At 43.4% G+C, this 24,116-nt stretch overlaps 1 protein-coding gene across 4 annotated transcripts in view; it reads right to left on the bottom strand.

The window, feature by feature from the left end:
- Positions 1-24,116, bottom strand: part of LOC137347151 (transcription factor AP-2-beta-like) — a 79,998-nt gene that overhangs the window by 25,500 nt on the left and 30,382 nt on the right. For all 4 annotated transcript variants that reach the window (XM_068011300.1, XM_068011304.1, XM_068011303.1 and 1 more), the window contains exons 5-6: positions 7,346-7,571; positions 2,752-2,870 (exon numbers count right to left, since the gene is read on the bottom strand). In XM_068011300.1, the coding sequence (XP_067867401.1) occupies positions 2,752-2,870; positions 7,346-7,571 (345 nt within the window). The remainder of the gene's footprint in view (positions 1-2,751; positions 2,871-7,345; positions 7,572-24,116) is intronic.

Here is a 24,116-nt window from a genome sequence, read left to right as displayed (position 1 = left end):
TCTCAAATACCTCCAGGTTCTATCCCACTCTGTCTCTGCAGCTTCCTCTGTCTTACAACTCTCACTGTGTCTTTCTGTTCTTCAATTCTGGCCTTTTGCACTTTCAATCCCCCTCCCCTTCATTCCACTTTGAAAGGAGATTCTTCATCAACCTCAGCCCTACCCTTGGAACTCCCTGTATAAACTCCTCCATCTCTCCATTTCTCTCTCCACCTGTAAAAGCATTCTCAAAACCAAGCTTTGCATTTAAACTTTTGGCCATCTCTGCTGACTCTCGCACCATGGCTTAGCATCCATTCCATTATTCATTTTATCTGTTCAACTGCAACATTTTCTACATTAAAGGTTGGTGGCTGAGGGCTAATTATAGTTAGTCATGTTGGAGAATATTGCACTTAACCTCTTTTTGTCGCTCTGTTGATTTAAAGGCCCGGATTTTGTAGTTCAATGACAATGAAACTGTCAGCACCACCATATTACAACTGTGAAACTGACAGCAACTTCTGGCATCACATAGGTGCAGTTAATGTTGAAATTCAAAAGTTGCTGTCAATGATTCCCTGCTCGTCCACAGAGTGCACTGTTGCACTTCTTGCAAATGGAAAACTTAGAAATCACTTGCATTGATGTGAACTTCTACTTCTACACTATTAGTCTCACTGTAAAAACCCTTTAAAAAGTTATGCCTTGTTGAATGAGATGCTATTGGGTTTTTAGCAGTATACTAACTTCATGATTTCTGCTGAACAACATCTCTGGTCCTGAAAAACTAATTTTATATTTGTGGAATGTCAGACTTCTCAATTATGGTTTAAAAATGATTTTTAAAATAATAAAATTATTTGTTTTAAAGTTTGTTTATGATACTTAAGCTTCGACTTTATTCCCATGTGTATATCCCAATCTTTATTTCACTGTTTGAAAAATGATTAAACAGTGAAGGATAATCAGTGCTTTTCACTTCCTGGTCTGCTGTCTGTGAGAACTCTTCAATGTGATTGATTGCTTAGCCTGCTTGATGACATCACTGTTGCTAGACACCAGAGATCCCTTGGACTAATGCCAGAATTAAAGTAACGTCAGGAAACGGGAAATCCACCTCACAGAGATCAGTAGACCTTTAAGGGCAGCTTTATTTGAGGTCAGCAGCAAGTGCCAATATTTCACCACTGACCACAAAATCCAGACTAAACAGATGACTGGGCATCATAAGTACAGACTTGGAGAAATCACTAGATCCAACAGTATGTTGGCTCTATATTAAGAAACAGCTGCAGTTGCAGGACCTTGATTGTCTATATTGATGTCAATCGAACTCACTCAGACTACTGGGCTTTGCAGCTCCACAAGACCAGTTCTCCTTAAAGTGTCATTATCAACATTTACTGTTTAAGTAAAACAAATTAAAAACACTGAACCAGTTACAGCAAAAGGATATTATGGTTAATCTTTGTAATGGTTTGATTTTTCAAAGGACACAATAATGGTGAAGTTTACCCTTTAAGTATTCGGACAAAAGAATATTTGTTAAATCCTTTACTGTTTTCAAAGGGTTCATGCAGTATTTGTTTACTAAAATGGAAGACAGGCAGCATGAATAATCTGGTTTTGGCACTGTTTCGAACTGGAAGGATTATAAAGATGCTGCACATTTCAATGGGAGAAATTCATAAATGTATTTTTAGCCTCCAGGCCCAAAATTTCTATTTCTTTTACCCCTAATCTTATTAATGGAGTTTACCAGAGACAAGAATGGCAGCTGGAAAATTCCTGTATACTTTGTTCATTAGCAATGAAATTGGATTTTGAAATATCTTAATATACAGTATTAATGGTCTCCATGGTCTTGCCACTCCCTATCTCTGTAACTTCTCTCAGCGCCAAAACCTCCCCCTGAACTTACTGTTCCTCTGACTCCCCCTCCTTTTGCCCCCCATTTGGCAGCTGTGCCTTCAGCACCAAAGCCCCATGCTCTATAATTTCCTCTTCAAACCCCATTACTTGTCCACTTTCCCCTTCTCCTCCAAGACCCTCTTTGAAATATACCTCTTCACGAATTTTGTCACTCGCTCCCAATCTTGCTTTGACTCAGAGTCCTATTACTTTACACCTCAGTGAATAAACTTGGGATGTTTTTCTATGTTAAAAGTGCTATATTAATGCAAGTTCTTGCTATTGACTTGGTCTTTAATTAATTTTCTCCAGGTTGGATGAGTTTCTCCCTTTCGTCAGCGCTTTTGTAAAAGAATCCTGAATATGCAGAAGGTTCTGCTCGCTAGCTGTGTATTCATGTCAACCTGTTCTAAGTTCCTTATTTTGAATTATCTGATAATTCTGTTTGTAGCACTAAATTCCAACTTCACTGTTTTTACATTCCTAATTTGAGCAATTGGATCACTTGAATTTTTAAGGAAGCAGTCATAAAGTTGGCAGGCAACAGAATCACGTTATACTCCCTACCTCATTTACTTGCACAATGAATGCTGTGGATCTTCATGTAAATGTGTATCGTCATGCAGTATTAATATAAAACAGTTTGTGCTGAGTGCATGTTTGTTGCATACCTGAGAAACTGCCACAGGATTTCGCAGAATCAAATTCTTGAGTTTGAATCTCAAATCTAATTACTTGACTTTTTATGTGCAGTACATGAAATCACAGGGGCATAAATGCTTTCTGTGCTCTCTGTGCATTCCTGAGCATAAGCTTATAACACTGATGCCCTCGAATTGTTGTTGTAAAGTTCCTTACCTTCGACAAGTGAGGTGAGTAAGGTAACGTTGGCTGCTTTGCGCCTTCCTGCAGGCAAATTCAATCCAATCTTTTCCAACTTTTCTCTCAAAGATCTGCCTCCATTTTTTGATTTTGCCCTAAGGAAGACAGATACTTGTTTCAATCCTGTGTGCAGCTGGAAAAGTAACAATTCTATGAACTCCTCATCTTTTCATTCAAGATATTTATGGGCTTAGCTGTGTTTTATCAAAATATGTAAAATATTATTCATGCTCATTCTTACTTGAAACAAACTTAATTTCTATGTATTTTGCATTGTCTCCTTCCTTTTAATCTACTTCTCAGTATGCATTTTCCATTTCTTGTTAGTCTCTTTTCTTCGTCATTCTTTCTCTTTATTCATCTCCTCTTTTCCATTTCTCTTTCCCTTTCACCCTCAACACCAACATGTTTAATTTTATCTCACTGTTCAATCACAACATCTTTATTAATCTCTATTACTATTTTCTTAATATAGTAGGTAGTTGTTTTTTTAGGGAATCAAGGTCCCTAGTGTAAATAATCTAATTTTTGCGTAATTTAAGGGGATAAATTAAGGGTGTCATGGCAGGGCAGCTCGGCAGCGTGGAGTGCTCCTCCTGTTCAATGTGGGAAGTCAGGGACACTTCCAGTGTCCAGGGCGAACACGTGTGCAGGAAGTGTCTCCAGCTGCAGCTACTCAAAATCCGTGTTTCGGATCTGGAGCAGCGGCTGGAGATACTGTGGAGCAGCCGCGAGGCTGAGATCACCGTGGATAGCACGTACAGGGAGGTGGTCACACCGCGGGTAAAGATTGCTCAGGCAGAAAGGGAATGGGTGACGGCCAGGCAGAGTAGAAGAACTAGGCAGGTAGTGCAGGAGTCCCCTGGGTCCATCTCCCTTTCTAACAGATCTTCTGCTTTGGATACTGTTGGGGGAGATAACTTCTCAGGGGAATGCAGCAAGATCCAAGGCTGTGGCACCACTGGTGGCTCAGCTGCACAGGATGGGAGGAAAAGGAGTGGGAGAACTATAGTGAAAGGGGATTCTATCGTAAGGGGTACAGATAGCCGTTTCTGTGGCCGCAAACATGACTCCAGGATAGTATGTTGCCTCCCTGGTGCTAGGGTCAAGGATGTCACAGAGCCGCTGCAGGACATTCTGAAGGGGGAGGGTGAACAGTCGGAGGTTGTGGTACACACTGGTACTAACGACATAGGTAGAAAGAGGGATGAGGTCCTGCAACAAGAATTTAGGGAGCTAGGTAGCAGATTAAAAAGAAAGACCTCAAAAGTTGTTATCTCTGGATTACTCCCAGTGCCACATGCTAGTGAGTGTAGGAATAGGAGGATAGAGCAGATGAATGCGTGGCTGAGGAGAGGGTGCAGGAGGGAGGGCTTTAGGATCACTGGGTCTGTTTCTGGCAAAGGTGGGACCTGTACAAGTTGGACGGGATGCACCTGAACCGGAACAGGACCAACATCCTTGCTGGGAGGCTTGCTAGTACTGTTGGGCGGGGGACGGGGGGATGGGATACAGAGTAGAGGTACAGTAGGGGTTGATGCACAACCAAATATAGAAAAACTGAGTCAGTCTGGAAGGCAGAGCAAATATAGACCTGTTAAGGCACAAGTGAAAAATGCAAGGCTGGATTGCAACTATTTTAATGCAAGGAGTCTTACTAGTAAGGTAGATGAGGGCATTGATTAGCACATGGGATTATGATATTATTGCTATCACAGAGACATGGTAGAGGGAGGGGCAGGACTGGCAGCTCAATATTCCAAGGTATAGAATCTTCAGGCAAGACAGGGGAGGGGGTAAAAGAGGAGGTGGTATTGCACTATTGATCAAGGAGTCAATTACTGCAGTAAGGAGGGATGATATCTTAGAAGGTTCCTCAAATGAGTCCATATGGGCAGAACGTAAAAACAAAAAGGAGGCAATCACTTGGCTGGGAGTGTACTACAGGCCGCCAAACAGTCAGGGAGAGATAGAGGAGCAGATATGGAGGCAAATCTCAGAGAGGTGTAAAAATAATAGGGTAATAATAGTAGGGGATTTCAACTTCCCCAATATCAACTGGGATAGTCTTAGTGCAAAAGACTTAAAGGGGGTGGAGTTCTTAAAATGCATCCAGGAGAGCTTTTTGAGCCAGTACATAGAAAGTCCTACAAGGGAAGGGGCGGTACTGGACCTAATCCCAGGAAATGAAGCCGGACAAGTGGTAGAAGTGTCAGTGGGGGAGCATTTCGGGGATTGTGGCCATAACTCTGTAAGATTTAAGGTAGTTATGGAAAAGGACAAAGATGGACCAGAAATAAAGGTACTGAATTGGGGGATGGCCAATTTCATTATCATAAAACAGGATCTGGCCAAAGTGGACTGGAAGCCGCTACTTGTAGGAAAGTCTACATCAGACCAGTGGGAGTCATTCAAAGAGGAAAGAGTGAGAGTTCAGAGCCAACATATACCCATTAAGGTGAAGGGTAGGACCAACAAGTCCAGGGAACCCTGGCTGTCAAGGGATATAGAGGATTAGATAAGGAAAAAAAAAGGAGGCTTATGGCAGATTCAGAGGGCTGAAAACAACAGAGGCACTAGAGGAGTATAGAAAGTGTAGGGGGTAGTTAAAAAAGTAATTAGGAGAGCGAAGACAGGACATGAAAAAACACTGGCGGGCAAGATAAAGGAAAATCCTAAGGTGTTTTATAAGTATATTAAGGGTAAGAGGATAACCAGGGAAAGATTAGGGCCCATTAGGGACCAAAGTGGCAATCTGTGTGTGGAGCCGGAGGACGTAGGTGAGGTTTTAAATGATTACTTTTCATCTGTGTTCACTATGGAAAAGGATGATGTAGGTGTAGAGATCAGGGAGGGGGATTGTGATATACCTGAACAAATTAGCATTGAAAGGGAGGATGTATTAGCTGTTTTAGCGGGCTTAAGAGTGGATAAATCCCCAGGTCCAGATGAGATGTATCCCAGGCTGTTATGTGAGGCAACGGAGGAGATAGCAGGGGCTCTGACACAAATTTTCAAATCCTGTCTGGCCACAAGAGACGTACCAGAGGATTGGAGGACAGTGAATGTGGTACCATTATTCAAGAAGGGTAGCAGGGATAAACCAGGTAATTACAGGCCGGTGAGTCTAACATCACTGGTTGGGAAACTATTGGAAAGAATTCTGAGGGACAGGATTAATCTACACTTGGTGAGGCAGGGATTAATCAGAGATAGTCAGCATGGCTTTGTCAGGGGGAGTTCGTGTCTAACTAACTTGATTGAATTTTTCGAGCAGGTGACTAGATGTGTAGATGAGGGTAAAGCAGCTAATGTAGTCTACATGGACTTCAGTAAGGCTTTTGACAAGGTCCCGCCTGGGAGATTGGTTACGAAGGTAAGAGCCCATGGGATCCAGGGCAATTTGGCAAATTGGATCCAAAATTGGCTTAGTGGCAGGTGGCAGAGGGTGATGGTCGAGGGTTGTTTTGCGAGTGGAAGCCTGTGACCAGTGGTGTACCACAGGGATCAGTGCTGGGACCCTTGCTGTTTGTATTGTACATTAATGATTTAGACATAAATATAGGAGGTATGATCAGTAAGTTCACAGATGACACGAAAATTGGTGGTGTCATAAATAGTAAGGAGGAAAGCCTTAGATTACAGGACGATATAGATAGGCTGGTAAGATGGGCGGAGCAGTGGCAAATGGAATTTAATCCTGAGAAGTGTGAGGTGATGCATTTTTGGAGGACTAACAAGACAAGGGAATATACAACGGATAGTAGGACCCTAGGAAGTACAGACGGTCAGAGGGACCTTGGTGTACTTGTCCATAGATCACTGAAGGCAGCAGCACAGTTAGATAAGGTGGTTAGCAAGGCATGTGGGATACTTGCCTTTATTAGCCGAGGCACAGAATATAAGAGCAGGGAGGTTATGATGGAGCTGTATAAAACGCGAATTAGGCCACAGCTGGAGTACTGTGTACAGTTCTGGGCACCACACTATCGGAAGGATGTGATTGCACTGGAGAGGGTGCAGAGGAGATTCACCAGGATGTTGCTTGGGCTGGAACATCTCAGCACTGAAGAGAGACTGGATAGGCTAGGATTGTTTTCCTTAGAGCAGAGAAGGCTGAGGGGGACCTGATTGAGGTATACAAAATTATGAGGGGCATAAATAGGGTAGATAGGAAGAAACTTTTTCCCTTAGCAGAGGGATCAATAACCAGGGGGCATAGATTTAAGATAAGAGGCAGGAGGTTTAGAGGGGATTTGAGGGGAAACAATTTCGCTCAGAGGGTGATTGGAATCTGGAACGCACTGCCTGAAGAGGTGGTAGAGGCAGGAACCCTCACAACATTTAAGAAGTATTTAGATGAGCACTTGAATAGCTATGGGCCAAGTGCTGGAAAATGGGATTAAAATAGTTAGGTGCTTGATGGCAGGCACAGACAGGATGGGCCAAAGGGCCTGTTTCTGTGCTGTATAACCCTATGACTCTATGACTCTACCCTTCTGTTTGATTCCAACTCCCATTCTCTCAGTAGTTCCTCTCGCTTCTATAACTCATTCTCTCCCTCACTCACCTCCTGAGCACTCCTCCGAGTAGTGATGCGTTCAGACACTCTGGTGGTGACAGGCGCCTCTGAACCTCTCCCACAGTCACTTTGTACTTGGATGTGGAGCTGAGCAGTGACAGGCGGCCTGGGACGGAGCAGAACACTTCATTTGGGTTCGTCACACCTCCAATCAAGCCATCCTTTTGCATGCTTGCAGAAAGTGAACTCCCATTGGCTTTAATTGGCATTGGAACTGAAATAAAACAAAAAAAGACTCACTATAGATGATAGTGCATAAAATTTTGAATGTGTTCTTTACAGAAAAAATGGGGAGCAGGTGAGGCATTCCACAATGTGAAGAGTATTTATCAAATATCCATCAAGCAGTAAAATGATGCATATCATTTGTGTGTAGATTTTGATCATATATTGAAAGAACATATGGGACAATGGGTGGCCAGGGATGTTACTGAAGATATCCATTCAGAACAGCCTTGTGAATCTGTGGCAAAATCACAAACTCGTATAACAAGTCCCAAATTATCGTGGTATCCCAATGCGTCTTAGTTATTGTACCCAACCATCGTAACTTTGTATACAGGCTGTTCAAAATCTTTAAATAAAATGCTTTAAAGTGCCAGGACAATATAGAACTAAGCTTTATATCGGCAATGGGGTTCCCGGTGAAGGCACCAAGGTGGGAGCCGACCCCGCCTCAGCCCTCTATGGGACCCCCAGCTGAATTCAACGGTGGGCAGGCAATTAACTGCCTGCCATCGGGGGCACCATCTCTCTAAGGGACAAAATCCCACTCCAAGAGCTGCTGGCCAATCAGAGGGCAGGCAGCTCAGCAGTAACAGCAGCGCCACTGGGAGCATTGGTCACTGCCAGTACTAAAGAAGATCTAGAACAACGCAGATGGAAGGGACTCCAGGACCAAGGTAAGTGGAGTTGGGCAGGCCCTGGAGAGGGGGTGGTGGGGTGGGTGTTGCTGAGAGGAGAGGGGTGTGGTCTTGCATGGGGCAGCCATTACTGCCGGGGGGCCCTCTATGGGCCATGGATTGCTGCCAGGGGAGGGACCCGCCCCCCCCCCCCCCCCCACCAAGCCCAATAGGAGGCTACCAGCTTTCACCTGGCGGTCACTCCACACCGCAGCGGGCTCCTCTAACTTTGGCTAAATGCCAGAAGAGGCAGGAGGCAGGAGGCAGGCCTTAAGTGGTTCAATTGACCTCCCAGTGGACTTTCCATCCGCCACAGTGCCTACCACAGACAAAATGGCATGGGGGCAGGACAATGTTGGGCACAAAACCCGATGCCACCCCACGCCATTTTGTGTCCCCCCACCCCCGTGCCCCTCACCTCCCAACCCAACTCCAAGGGCCAGATAAAATCCAGCCCATAATTTCCTCAGAGCCTCTGGACGGAGGAGCTGCCAGGATTTCTGCTCCAGTGACCTCAGTAGGAACGTGAGTAGTTGGAATCAAACTAATTTTGCAGCAGTCCTGAACTCTGTTCCGAGGTACAAAGTATTTACCATTTTAAAAAACTAAAACTTCCCGAAATTGATGTTGACTTCAAGGGAGCAAGACACCAAACATCTGCCTTCCCTGAAATCATCGACATATTTTAATCTTGGTGAGGGGCAAGAACACACCTAGCCTATTAGTTACGAGCCTGGGCCAGATGTCTTTCCTTACCTTTTACTACCTAAGGAAGTGTGATTTTAGATGCAAAATGTGTGATTCTTGCTGGTGGTAAATTTAAATATTTAAACAAATGGCTAACCAGTGAGAAAAAGATCAGGCTAAAGCCCCTACTAGCTGTCTGGCCTGGCTACAGCTCAGCGTGTGAGGCCTACAGTACATGCAAGTGCATGGTATCAAAATTCATTCGCAATCCAATCCATATATGGAATAAATGTAATAAAAGCAAACTCTTGCCAAGTGCTAATCCAATTCAAGGAAACTGTTGTCACATCCCAAACTGATTGTGATATAAATTCTGTTCATACAACAGCAACATATTTCTGATTTTTGTTTTAATCATATTTTCTTGACAATTTTCTCTGCCAAATTCCACCCCCCACCCCCCCCCCCCCCGAAGTTAACTGCTCTTTACTAAAGTACAATTCCACAAACATCAGTTACCCACTGTAGCTAGACCAAGAGGCCATAATTCATTTTTGAACCTTGACAGTGAGTGTTCGTATGTGATTTTACCTTGGGGGCATCACAGGGCTGTTCTCAACAACTTCCATCTATCTCAGCTTCCAGCAAAAGGTGCCCGATAGTGACTGGGGGCAAACATGCAAAATGTTCATGTTTGGTCAGGATGGTCAGCATTTTGGGGCCTACTCTTGAACAGTGGTCCCAATCTCTTGCCTGCTACTGATCCTGTTGTGATTGATGACACTATCTACTATGAGTATGAATTCTCATTGGATCAGGAATTTTCAGCAACAGTCTAGGACCACCAGCAGGAGAGCAAATAAAAAGTAGTTAGGGGGAAAGAGAGGAGTAATGTGCAAACAGCAAGCTCACTGCACTTGCAGTGTAAGTACTGGGTTTCATATATCATGGTCTTTTACTCAGGATTGTTTTGGGCCGGCAGCTTTATTCAAACTGTTGATAAGCTTTTGGTAGTTTTCTAAGTTGGAATGTAAAGCAGATGTGGAAATCATAGTTAACTTGCCCTTCCCAGCGGCAATTGAGAACAAGTGTAGTGCTTCTACAACTGCCCCAGCTAACTCAACACAAATGGAGAAAGGGCCTGGCATCTTCATGATCGATATGACGCATTTACTTACTGGATAAACTGACTGAGCCATGGATTGGTTCCTTTATGGTGGTGGTGGGGTGGGGTGGGGTGGGGTGGTTTGGGGGGGGTGGGGGTTCATTAATTGTGGATGTAGGACATGCCAATCTTGGCCATTGCAAAATTGTCACAGATGGAATATTGCTCTTCAGTCAAACAATATGGCCACTGACCATATATATAGCCCAGTACTGAACCAAATTATTTCCATTTAGTTCCTTTGGAAGCTGAGCTCCCATTCTTTCCTTTAGATAGGTATTATGTGTTGAGGATATTGAGGCCTATTGTTATGAAAGTGCTTCCATTTTTAAAATATTTTTTAGGACTTATGTTTGAAGATTGTGGAGATGGATTTATCTGGAAGACTGAAGAGATTCCATAGATGATGGACTTCATTTTTTTTTAAAGTCACTGGAAGGACTTGAGATTTATGTTTAAAAACAGCTCTTACTGGATGTCACATGTCTTAAGCTAAATCAACAGTCTTCCGTCACTGAATCTCAGCTGCACCACCGTAAGGGGATGAAATGGGGTCAGGCACAACAACAGAGAGAATAAGTGGGGAGTGTTATCAACAGCCTTTATTAAATAACTCATGGTGTTGGCTTGAGAACTGCTGTAGGTCGAAATGGTGCACATGCAAGGTGACTAATGGCCCATGAAGAATGGAATGGAGAAAAACAGGGGAAAAGTTAGTACATAACGTACTCTCAAGCAAAAGAATGAGTGAGTGAAATACTGTAGGAATATCAATGCCTAAAATAACCACCTGAAATCACGATTGAAAAGAATTGCATTAGATAGATATGAAGTCAGGTGTATTCAATATACAATCTATAGACAAGCTTCCCATTTCATCCAATAATTTCTACCATGTATGAAAAAATGCCTTGTACCACGTTTATATTGCATAGAATTTTACAGCACAGAAACAGGTCATTCAGCCCAACAGGCCTATACTAGTGTTTATACTCCACACAAGCCTCCTCCCACCCTACTTCATCTCACCTTATCAACATATCCTTTTATTCATTTCTCACTCATATACTTCTCTAGCATCCTCTTAAATGTGTCTAAGGTATTCGGCTTAAATACTGCTTGTGGTAACAAGTTCTACATTCTAACCCAACTCTGAGTGTAGAGGTTTCTCCTAAATTTCTGTAGTCTTTTATACAGCTTCTTTCACGACCTCTGGCTGTCCCAAAGTGCTTCACAGCCAATGAAGTACGTTTTGAAGTACAGGTGCTGCTGTAATGCAGGAAACACAACAGCCAATTTGTGTATAGGAAGATCCCACAACCAACAATGAGATAATGACCAGATAATTTGTTTTTTAGTAGTGTTGGTTGAGGAACAAATCTTGGCCAGTGTTAAATATAACTATAAACCGTTACTCTGTTAAAAATACGCATTACAAAAAATATCCTGCAACTGAACCAGGCAGATATAGTCTACTAAGTACTCCTGTTTCTATTCTATATATTAAAAATGTTCATCAAATATAACAGTTAGCATTTATTTCTCTGTTTTGTTAAGATGTGCTTTATATAAAATTGTATTCCATTGATTACACAAAATTATTTACAAATATTACATGATTAATATGCATTACAGTTTCATAAAATCAATGCACCCTGACTCCCTGGAAATTACGAGGAAACTACTGCAATCTGTTATTCCGCTAATAATAATGTTATTGCATTATTTTAAAAGGTTCGAATGGCATTTGTTTGCACAAAGGTTTAAAACTCCACGATGTAGCACACAAGATAATTGATACAGGGGAGAGTCACAAGATGTGACTGATCAGTTTATGCACGCCACCTGAGTCCTAATGTCAATTATAGTTGTTACTCCCTCTGCGGTATGTCTCACTTCATGTAATATCCACTGCCTAACATCCATGGCATTTCAGTGTTTAAATATCCCATACATTGCTCACTATTTTGGCAGACAGGCCCTGAGGATTTAGCACTTTGGTTATATTACAAAATGCCAGTAAAAACTAGTCTTGAATTATCCAACATTCTGCATTCAAACTCTGCTCGGACTGGGTTATACTGCCACCTGTGTACAGGAAAGCCAGTGTATACACTTCTACTTTAATGTGATAGAAGAGTTACACAGTTACTTCTCATGTCATTGTAAAGCAAAAGCAGCATTACATCAAAGCAGCAGTAGCAATAAAATTGAAGTCTTACAAAACAAATGTCCAGAGTTAATCATCACCTATGGCAAATTATTTTATTTGCATCTGCATGCTTTTCACTGAGAAATTTTCTTTGAAATCTCAAACCTTTCAAATTAATTTCTTGAGCATAGAGTATATATGAATATTTTCAATGAACAAGTGTGCAAATATAATCCTAAATAATTACTTTGTACTGTCTTACATAGTCTCTCTTTGCATGTTAGTCTGGTTAACAATTCTGCCTTAAAAACTGTTCCAATATTAACAGCATGTGCAGAGTGACCTGCTAGCACAGGTTACTTTAGAAAAAGAAACAGTAAAAAGAAATATACCTTAAGTGAAAAGATGCTTAACACAAAGATGATAGGGGGACAAATGCATAAATCTTTAAAGCTGCGAATGCAAATAGAAAAGGCCATTCTGGATTGTATATATAGGATACTGAATACAAAACTATGTGAATTTGGACAATGTATTAGTTAGATCACAAGTGAAGTATTGCGTTCAGTTCTGGGTACACTATTATAGGAAGGACGTTAAAAGACTCGGAAATTTTTGTTGCACAAGGTATTAAGGATTATGGAACCAAGGTGGGTAGATGGAGTTAAGATACAGATCAGCCACGATCTAATTGAATGGCAGAATAGGCTCGTGGGGCTGAATGGCCTCCTCCCGTTCCTAAGTTCCTTAAAGTTACAGCAAAAATTTGCATGGATAATAACACAGATGAGAGGTTATAGTCAGAAAATATGTGAGTGTGGATATCAGGTGAAGGTAGGATCAAGCTTGACTGTGATCCCCACCCAGTTTACAAATAGTCTGCAGATACATATGGCTACAAATTCATGTTGGGGGATGGCACAAGATAGGTGGTATCAGATCAGCTGCCCATTATCCCCCACCCCCCCCGCTGATAATCAGTTTCATAGACCTCAATGGAACTGAATATCAAGCAGGGTGTAGAACGGATGCGTGGGGCACTGCTGCCCAAGATGAATTTCTACCCCCTCACTACCTCGGCTAGCACATGAAGCATTGCCTCTTGGATGAGGTATTAGAGGGCTGTCTGCTATTGTGCAACTGTACATAGCATGCATCACTGCCTGCAAGCAAAATGGGGAAGCAAATAGCCACAAAAGGCCTTGGTAGCCTTTCTGCAACCCTTAATACTCCCCCTCCCCCCCAATACTGTGCCTCATTCAGTAGTCTTAATTAAACAAAAAAGATTCTTCGATTGTGTTAACTTCTTTTTACATGCAACTGTAATGAGCATCATAAAGGGTCTCACTTAAAGCATTCCCACCACAGTTCATCAACCTAATTCGCTTTGCTGCATTTTCATGCCAGCCAGCTTCCTTCTTTATTATAATTTTCCTGAATTCATCTTAGAAAAAATACAAACAGCCCTTCAGCAGCATCAGATCCAACAAGCTGCGGCTTAACACACCCTGTGTTGTATTGGAAAAAAAAACAGCTGGTGCTCACTCTAACAGCACACACCTGAAAAGCCTGCACTGGTGTGATTACCAGAACAGAGTGCACATACTATGCTGATCGAGTGCACTAATTAATGAATTCTGCTCATTTGCACATTGCAGCAGAACAAGTCCCCAGGCCTGAAAATGACTTACTGCAGGCGATTCCTATTCTCTTTATGTAACCGGAAGAACAACATCTCTGTGTTCAAGATCACATGTGGCTCAGCAACACAAACTTAAGACATGCGCAGCCCTTGATCATTCAGTCTAGCAGGCATATGTTTTACTGACTGACAGATTCATTATAATGTTTGTCTCGTTGTTAATTTACTTCTTATTCCTCATGTAACTTATACGACTTAAGCATGTAACCTCAGCTAACACTTAAATGTAATACTAATCGAGCACTGTGTTGCCATCTCTTAGATTGTCTGCCTGCTTAGGTAGGCAGAAAATATTCCATGCTGTCTTTTTGATGTAAAGTCGGGAGTTCTCTCATTGTCCTAGCTAACATCCATCCTTTAACCAACATCACCAAAACAGATTAACTGGGGATTCATGGCATTGCCATTTGTAGGTGCTTGCTGTGCACAAATGGTTGCCACATTTGCCAATCCACTGTGAGTTCACTTTAAAAGTACTTTGGGTCCTCCTGAAGACATATAAATGCAAGTTCTTTCTTATTTTTTCTTTCCAATATAACTGATTCCAACACAAACCAATCCATTTTAAAAGAATAACGGTCAAGTTTTATAGCATATCGAACAAAGTAGAAACCATAACATTTGTATAAAAAACATTTTGGGCTGAGTTTTATAAGCCCACTGCCAAACAAAATGGCAGCCCGCCCACCCGTGCGGGCCGCACGCCAAAGAGCCGCCACGATTCCAGCTCAAGATTCTCATTTAAATAGCCGGGGAGGGCCACCCACCTTGATCACGTGGAGAAGGTGGGCTGTTCGTCCCCAGCAACGGCATCAACTGCCTCTGCGCAGGTGCTGATGCCATTTTTCAAGGGCTGTTAGCCCTACCAGCATATTTAAATATTCAAAGAAAGACGTAATGAAATTAATTATTTTAATTGATTTAAATATTCAAATTATGGTCTTGTTGCCCAGCAGCAGGATGGCCGCCATGGTGCCTCACTGCCCCCGGAAGGATCGGGCCGGGCCCTGACGGTGTCAAGGTCCGTGGCAGGCCTCATCCAGGGCCATCTTCAGGCCCCCTCCACCATAGATCCCGACGTCGAGGGCTCCTTAAAATCCAGCTCTTTATCTGAAAGGTTTTTTCTCAATTCTTCCTTTTCTTCCTTCCTGTCCTGACGATGGGTATGGTATGGTTCTATATATAAGTGTAGTCAAAAATCTCAACTAAATTTTCACTCACTAGTTCAGGGGCATTAAAATTATCATTGTTGCCTCCTATCATTGCTTTGGCTGAGCTTAGCTAACTTGATGTAGAGCAGGGATCAAACCTAAGACAATCGGGCTCAATCTAACACCAAGTGATGTATTTAGCCACTGAACCATATAGGGGAGCTCCACTAATATTCTTGAAGGCCATAAGACTGGATACTTTACTCAGTAGGCAGTTACTGTTGCTGATTAGTGAATCTACCTGGTTAATTTTTGGCTTGATTTCTACAGCTGTAAGATTCAAATATTCTATTCTCTGTCAGTTGATGTCCTACTGCTGTTTAGGATGGAAATTGTTACTGGCATGAATAGAAAGAAAGCAAGTTAACACAAGTCGCAGAGAGCTTAGACATCAAAACGGAAAATCTGTTTGCTGTTCATCTTCATCCAATGAATTGCTGTTGTCTGGAGAACTACTATGCTGTAGACAGAATTCCAGCTTTTCCCAAGCGAAGAGAACTTTTTTTTCTTAATTGCTGTTCTGGAAATGAGGGCAATTACCTGCATTTCGCTGGCTTTTGAAAAACAGAAAAATCAGCAGAGGAACAATAAACTCTCTGCCCCACCATTCAATTAACCATTTCCAAGCCTTTGGTGGCATTACTGGCAGTGGGAATTAATTTTCAAACCTGTTGGTAGCTCTTAATATCAAACAAAACTCTCTCATAAGTAGGAAGCTCATGGTTTTAGTTTCTTATCTTTGCAACAGAACGGCATTAATTAAATTATTTTTCGTCACCTCATTGGGACTGTGAAATTATGCCTTGGAACAGCTGTATATGAAGAAGGAAGAGGAAAAAGCCAAGGAAAAATGGGAACGCCAGAGGTGATTAAGTAGGGAATAGAGGAAGAAAGCCTTTGCTGGTGAGGTACTAGTTGCATTGAAGCTTACAGGAGTGGAAACACAGAATGGCTATGCTCTGGAGCTGAACCACTAGGGAAATATGGTGGAGGAAAATTGTGCAGTCAACCATGGCATGAGCCATGGAGAGTTGAGGAGATTAAGGAGGGATAATGCACCACAGTAGCAGTTATAGAGTATAAAATTGCTGACTGATCAGGGTGGGGGTGGGGGCAGGTTTCAGTGCTGTAAATAGGACAGAATGAGACTAGAAGGATTCCAACAGGGATTTGTGGGGTAGATGGGCACAGAATTGGGAAGCAGCAACATTGTCAGGAACCTGGAAGAGGACAGTGAGGATGGTGATCAGGCATGAATTGAAAAAGACAGATGGGACAAGCGTGGATATTTTGAGTGGGAAGGGGTGATGCCAGTGTTGTGGGATGATCTTAAGAGAACCACCTGTAAGAGCTGTAAATGAAGATTACTGGAAGAAGTGATGTCACATCACACATGATGAGAGAGTTGTGGGTGTAGCCTGATAGAATGAGATATGTTTAGATGTGCTCGTGCAATAATTGTTTGTATATATATGTTCCAGTTAAGTTTATAATAAAACTCACATTTTCACGTTTTCTTTGGATATTACTTGTGAGTCTTATAATCGTTCACATACCAAAGGGACAAGTAATATTATAGCCAGCAGTTTTTAATATAAGACGGACAATACTATGGCAAAGATGTGCAAATTTGGGGACCAAGTGGAGAGGGAGCAGGAGGCAGGTCTCATGGAAGGGATGAGCTTGAAAAAGACAAGATATGAAGACAGGTACAGAATGACAGAGGGTAGTAAATGGGGCTGTAGAATGATCAGGTGCGTGTGAAGAGGAGAGACAGCCAACTGCATAGATGGTCTCAATCTTTGAAACAATGCTGCTACATTTTTGTTTGAGCTGAGGGTGGACAAAATATGGTAAGCGAGCTTCATAAAGCAGTTTGTTGCATATAAGAAGCACCCTTAACATCTAGGATAGTCTTGGAGTAATGGTAGAATTTTAATGTGGAAACAGAGGAGACACAATGCTTGATATGGTCAAATGAGATATGGTAACCAGTATTGTGCCAAATAAATTCATGGCTGCAATCTTTGGACTTCAGGACTGAAGTAGACTGTACCCAGAGAGCAACAGGGGTAGACTATACTGAATGACATTCGTGGATGAGGGGCATCAAAGACAGAAAAAAGGAAACTGTTTAGCAGATCACCATCATCAGTGGTATCATGGCAAGTTGAGAGCCAGAGAAGAAGGAGTGGGGAGTTTGAAATCAAGTTGATAGAGAGCTGGGTGGAGTTTTTTCCCCCAGGAAATTGGTTGTATGAAAGCAAGGAGATGTGGATGGACAGACATATAAAGTGATGGGCAATAGCCTAATCAGTGACTGAGATCTCAAAGGTCGCAAAGCCACATGGCATGGGCGGGTCAGTGGGCAGCTATGGTTGTGGGTGGGGGAGTTTATGTAAAGGATGAGGTTCAAAGAACCAAAGGTGACATGAGGAAAATGCTTTTACGCAGCAAGAAGTTAGGATCTGGAATCCACTGCCCGAGACTGTGGTGGAAGCAGATTCAATTGTCGCTTTCAAAAGGAAATTGGATAATTATCTGAAGAGACAAAATATGCAGGGCTACAGGGAAAAGGCGAGGGAATGGAACTAGCTGAGTTGCTCTTGCAGAGAGCGGGCAACGACAGGCTGAATGGCCAACTTCTGTGCTGGAACCATTCAATGATTCTATGGATGGAATTTAGTCAACGCAGCAGTGACCCCGATAACGGGCCAGAAAATGGGGGGAATCCAGCCTCCGCCATTTGTGGCACCACCAGCCACATTTTTCATCCATCCGGCAACTAATTAGCTGCCATCGGGGCTCCCATCCCTTTAAAGGATGAGAGCCTGCCCCCAGGAGCTGCTGGCCAATTGGAGGGCCGTCAACTCAGCAGTCTCAGCAGCGTCACCGGGAGCAGTGGCCACTGCCAAGACTGCACCTAGCAGGGAGGGTGCCATGGGAGTGGGCTACCCTTCAAATCAGTAAGTGTGGTCTGGGATCAACAGGGCCAGTCAGGCAGGCCCCGGCAAGGGGGTACAGTTGGTGAGGGCAAGTGGGTTTGCCACAGGGGTGGCTATTGCCACAAGAAGACTCCTCTGTGGGCCACAGAGTGCTCGATTAGGAGGGCACCCTGCCTGAGCCTGCAGTGAGGCTGCTAGGGTTCACCAGGCAGTGGAAAGATGCCCTTAATTGGCCAATGAAGTGGCTCAATTGACCCCTGGGTGGGAGAGCTGCCCTCCACCTTCCCTGCTGCTGGTAAAATGCCATAGCGGCAGATGGATAATGGGCACCCTACCCCCTGCCTTCCCCTGCCATATTATGGACTCCCTCACCTCCCAGCCCATCCCTAGAGGGCTGGTAAAATCCAGTCCTATGAGTCTATTAAGTGAGACAGGAGGGCACAGTAATGAAGGGACAGCGGCCAAGAGAATTTAGGTGGCAGTTGAAAACGTCAATGATGAACAGTTGGTCAGTGCAGAGGCTCTGGCAGAAGAGGGAGACATAGGTGATGCAGTTGTCATATCAGAACAGCTGTACATGATGAAGACTACGAAAGAGTGGTAGGAGAGTTGGAAGAGAAAGAGGAAAAGGCCAGGTAGGGCACTCAAGCACAAACCTACACAAGGTTTGAGTAAAAACGTTTTTCCATATCCCTGACCTAAATTGTCTTTTCACTAACTTTAGCCTGCATCTCCCTATCCTAACATCCTGGTTTAGCTTGAAGTAGTACTCCAAATCTGCCTTCTATAACTCTTTTTTCAAAAGAGTTTGAGTTTCTCTAGTCTTTCCTTGGAAATTTGATGATGTTAATGATCAGCCTCTGAACTGTCTGCTTGGCTTAAATTTTTCTCCATTCTATCATTAGCTATTTCTACATGAGCCATAGTGAATGACTGGCATCCATTGCCCTTTTGGATGTGCAGTCCCTCATACTTACTTGTGATTTCCATATTTTATCTACCTCCTCTTTGAGCTATTCTGACTCAATCCCTCCCAACTACACCCCCTCCTACCTCCCAATCAGACCCAGTTTTGTATCATCTTTTGATTTGGCCAATTTCCACGGCATTAATATAGATATCTTTTCATGGAGGCGTTTTGCTGCATCTTCATGAGTTTAGAAAAGCAGACAAGCTTTAGTGGCATCAGTTCCAACTGGTAGTAGCTTAACACACCTTGTGTTGTTGTATCAACTTGCTTTGTGAATTAACATATTATTTTAACTTTGAGCGTACTTCTCGGTCTACATGTGACATCACTTGTTGCTCAATGTAAGTCTTTCCCTTGAAAAACAGTCCAGTTCTAAAATGGGCTACTCACAGCAAATATCAGTTGGAGACAGGTAGGAACATAGGAACAGGAATAGGCTACTTAACTCCTTGAAGCTGTTCCACCATTCATTGAGATCATGACTGATCTGTGACCCAACTCCATATATCCGCCTTTGCCCCATATCCCTTTGCTTAACAAAAATCTATCAGTCTCAGGTTTAAAATTAACAAATGATCCAGCATCAACTGCCATTTGTGGAAGGAGTTCCAAACTTCTACCAGCCTTTGGGCTGGATTTTGTTATGGCGGCAGGTGCGCAAAGTGGCGGCAGTCCCGACTGAGATGTATTCGGCCGCCCGGCTGCAATTATGCAGCGGGCAGCCCTTAGCATAATGACGGCTGCTGCCGCCCACCCCCTCAATCATGTGACGGGGGGTGGCATTGGCGACGCTGCTTATGCTGTCTCCTGATGTTGGATTGCAGAATTCCCCCCCCCCCACAGTACTAACTAGCAGAGCTCCCCCCTTCCCTCACATCTGCAGATTGAGCATAGTGGCAATGTCCAATGCCGGAAAAAAATTCATGAAGATAACAACTCATAACTTACCTAAAGTTTGCAGGCATCGAGGACTCCAGCCTTGGTGGTGCCAGCTTTACAAACACAGGAAAGTGAAGGCACGTGAGTGCCGCACATTGTGCAGAAGCTCGCGAACGCCTGGAGGGATCCTGATGAATTATACACTAATGCATGCAAAACTGTATTTAACACATTTAAACTACAATCCCGTCACTTCACGGCGGAGGTGCCACTGCAAAACTTCATCGCCTCCGAGAAAATCAGAACCCGGCATTACGGTGTTGGGTTCCGTGATGGGTGAATCTGCACCGCCCCCCACCCGCCAGAAAACCCAGCTTCCAATGGCACATAAAATCTAGCCCTTTGAGTGTAGAAGTGTTTACTTATTTCACTCCTGAAAGGTCTGGCTCTAATTTTTAAACTATGTCTCTTAGTCCTTGACTCCCCAACCAGTGGAAATAGTTTCTTTCTATCTTTCCTCTCAGTTCCCCTTAATATCTTGAAAACTTCAATCAAATCACCCCTTAACCATTTCATTTCCAGGGAATACAATCCGAGTTTGTGAAATTTCTCTTTGTAATTTCACTGGAGTCCAGGTATCACTCTAGTAAATCTACCCTGCACTCTCTCTGAGGCCAATATATTCTTCCTAAGGTGTGGTACCCAGCACTGCTCTCATTACTTCAAGTGTGGTCTAAGCAGGGCTTTGTATAATGAAACATGATTTCTACCCCCTATGCAAGTCCTCTAGATGTAATGGCTAGCATTTCATTAGCCTTTTTGATTAGTTTTTGTACTGGTTCATGACATTTTAATGATCTTTGTACCTGGACCCCCAAGTCTCTTTGGATCTCTACTGTTTCTAGCTTTTCACCATTTAGAAAGGCAGCTGAAGAAAGACGAAGCTTTGAAAGAATATCGGGATTGTAGGCGCAATCTGAAACGAGGAATTAAGAGGGCTAAAAGGGGTCATGAAATATCTTTAGCAAACAGGGTTAAGGAAAACCCAAAGCCTTTTATTCATATATAAGGAGCAAGAGGGTAACTAGAGAAAGGATTTGCCCACTCAAGGACAAAGGAGGAAGGTTATGCGTGGAGTCAGAGAAAATGGGTAAGATTCTAAACGAGTACTTTGCATCGGTATTCACCGAGGAGAGGGACATAACGGATGTTGAGGTTTGGGACAGATGTTTGATTACTCTCATTCAAGTCGGCATAAGGAGGGAGGAAGTGTTGGGTATTCTAAAAGGCATTAAGGTGAACAAGTCCCCAGGTCCAGATGGGATCTATCCCAGGTTACTGTGGGAAGCAAGAGAGGAAATAGCTGGGGCCTTAACAGATATCTTTGCAACATCCTTAAACACGGGTGAGGTCCCGGAGGACTGGAGAATTGCTAATGTTGTCCCCTTGTTTAAGAAGGGTAGCAGGGATAATCCAGGTAATTATAGACCGGTGAGCCTGACGTCAGTGGTAGGGAAGCTGCTGGAGAAGATACTGAGGGATAGAATCTATTCCCAGCTGGAAGAAAATGGGCTTATCAGTGATAGGCAACATGGTTTTGTGCAGGGAAGGTCATGTCTTACCAACTTAATAGAAGTCTTTGAGGAAGTGACAAAGTTGATTGATGAGGGAAGGGCTGTAGATGTCATATACATGGACTTCAGTAAGGCGTTTGATAAGGTTCCCCATGGTAGGCTGATGGAGAAAGTGAAGGCGCATGGGGTCCAAGGTGTACTAGCTAGATGGATAAAGAACTGGCTGGGCAACAGGAGACAGAGAGTAGCAGTGGAAGGGAGTTTCTCAAAATGGAGACGTGTGACCAGTGGTGTTCCACAGGGATCCGTGCTGGGACCACTGTTGTTTGTGATATACATAAATGATTTGGAGGAAAGTATAGGTGGTCTGATTAGCAAGTTTGCAGACGACACTAAGATTGGTGGAGTAGCAGATAGTGAAGGGGACTGTCAGAGAATACAGCAGAATATAGATAGACTGGAGAGTTGGGCAGAGAAATGGCAGATGGAGTTCAATCAGGGCAAATGCGAGGTGATGCATTTTGGAAGATCCAATTCAAGAGTGAACTATACAGTAAATGGAAAAGTCCTGGGGAAAATTGATGTACAGAGAGATTTGGGTGTTCAGGTCCATTGTTCCCTGAAGGTGGCAACACAGGTCAATAGAGTGGTCAAGAAGGCTTACAGCATGCTTTCCTTCATCGGACGGGGTATTGAGTACAAGAGTTGGCAGGTCATGTTACAGTTGTATAGGACTTTGGTTTGGCCACATTTGGAATACTGCGTGCAGTTCTGGTCGCCACATTACCAAAAGGATGTGGATGCTTTGGAGAGGGTGCAGAGGAGGTTCACCAGGATGTTGCCTGGTATGGAGGGCGCTAGCTATGAAGAGAGGTTGAGTAGATTAGGATTATTTTCATTAGAAAGACGGAGGTTGAGGGGGGACCTGATTGAGGTGTACAAAATTATGAGAGGTATTGACAGGGTGGATAGCAAGAAGCTTTTTCCCAGAGTGGGGGATTCAATTACAGGGGGACACGAGTTCAAAGTGAAAGGGGAAAAGTTTAGGGGGGATATGCGTGGAAAGTTCTTTACGCAGAGGGTGGTGGGTGCCTGGAACGCATTGCCAGCGGAGGTCGTAGACGCGGGCACGATAGCGTCTTTTAAGAAGTATCTAGACAGATACATGAATGGGCAGGAAGTAAAGAGATACAGACCCTTAGAAAATAGGCGACAGGTTTAGATAGAGGATTTGGATCGGCGTAGGCTTGGAGGGCCGAAGGGCCTGTTGCTGTGCTGTAATTTTTCTTTGTTCTTTGTTCTTTAAGTGAGGGGAAGTTGCCAGAGCCAGTCAGAAAGGCCCTGGTGTGGGTTGGTGGGAGGGTGGGCATTGTGCATAGGTAGAGGGTCCAGGGATGTGGGTTTATCCCAGCAGGGGGTCCTCCAGGGGTCATAGATTGTCCGTGGAGGAGGGACCCCCCACCCCCGCACCAAGCCCACAGGGAGATGCTGTGAATAATCCACTTCAGGGCCTCAATTGGCCTCTGGGCAGAAAGACCGTCGTCAGCCAATCCCACCCAAGACAAAACCACTTCGCAATGGGGAAACGACGGGCCCTCCACCCCATGCCTCCTGTCGCAATTCTATGGGCCTCCCCATGTCTGACCCCATCTCAAAGGGGCCCATAAAATCCACCCTCTTCTTTCCACCATGGGACAAATTTGGACATTGGCCGTAATACTGGACTGAGCGTGCACATGGAGTTTCTACAAAATCATGTTCACAACATTGTGATTCTACCGACAGATTTTCCCAATATCAAGGGACGGTCACACAGGCCAGCAGGATCAGGATCATACCACTATCCTGTACAGGGGACTCAGGTTACCTATGGCTCGAACAAAATGGTAGCCCAATGGCAGGCAGTGCAATTGCAGACATTTACCGTTGCCACTGAAAGCATTTTACTCCAGAGGGAGTAGTGTAATATAAATGTGGGATTAAAGGGTGGGGAAGCACCTTTTCCCAGTAGTCTGCCAAATGGCATTTTAATCAGCAACTTCAAGCATGAATGATTCATTCTACACTTTTACCTTCTCTCAGCAACACTTGCAGCATCCCCTAACCTGGCTGAGATCATGAATTCACCATGTGAGGGTCCACAGGAAGGAGCCCATATCCTATCACTCAATAGTGCTGTGCTTTAGTGTTTGGATGTGCTGCACCATCAAAGCTAATAGTTAGAATCTAAAAACATTTTGAAAAACTTGAACATTCAAGCTACTGTAAATTTGCTTAACAGGTTTCCCAAACAGCAGAAGCATCAAAGACTCAAACAACTGTAAGCTGTAATTTAAATTGTAAAATTTCATCAACAAAGCACAGAAAACTGTGTAACATCCATGGCCATTAAGCATTGGAACAGCCATGAAATGTAAGTTAAAGCTCTGAATTGCTCTAAACCTGACCCAAGACAAAATCCATGAAAGACAATTATGTTTGTTAACATTTACAATCCTCTCAATGGTAAAAGTTGACACATTAAATTCTTTATATTTTTAGGTTCTAAAAATGTTTTAAACATATTTTTATC

Source organism: Heterodontus francisci, chromosome 31 (assembly GCF_036365525.1).
Source record: "Heterodontus francisci isolate sHetFra1 chromosome 31, sHetFra1.hap1, whole genome shotgun sequence".
NCBI lineage: Eukaryota > Metazoa > Chordata > Chondrichthyes > Heterodontiformes > Heterodontidae > Heterodontus > Heterodontus francisci.
This window is presented reverse-complemented; position numbering and strand designations above follow the sequence as displayed.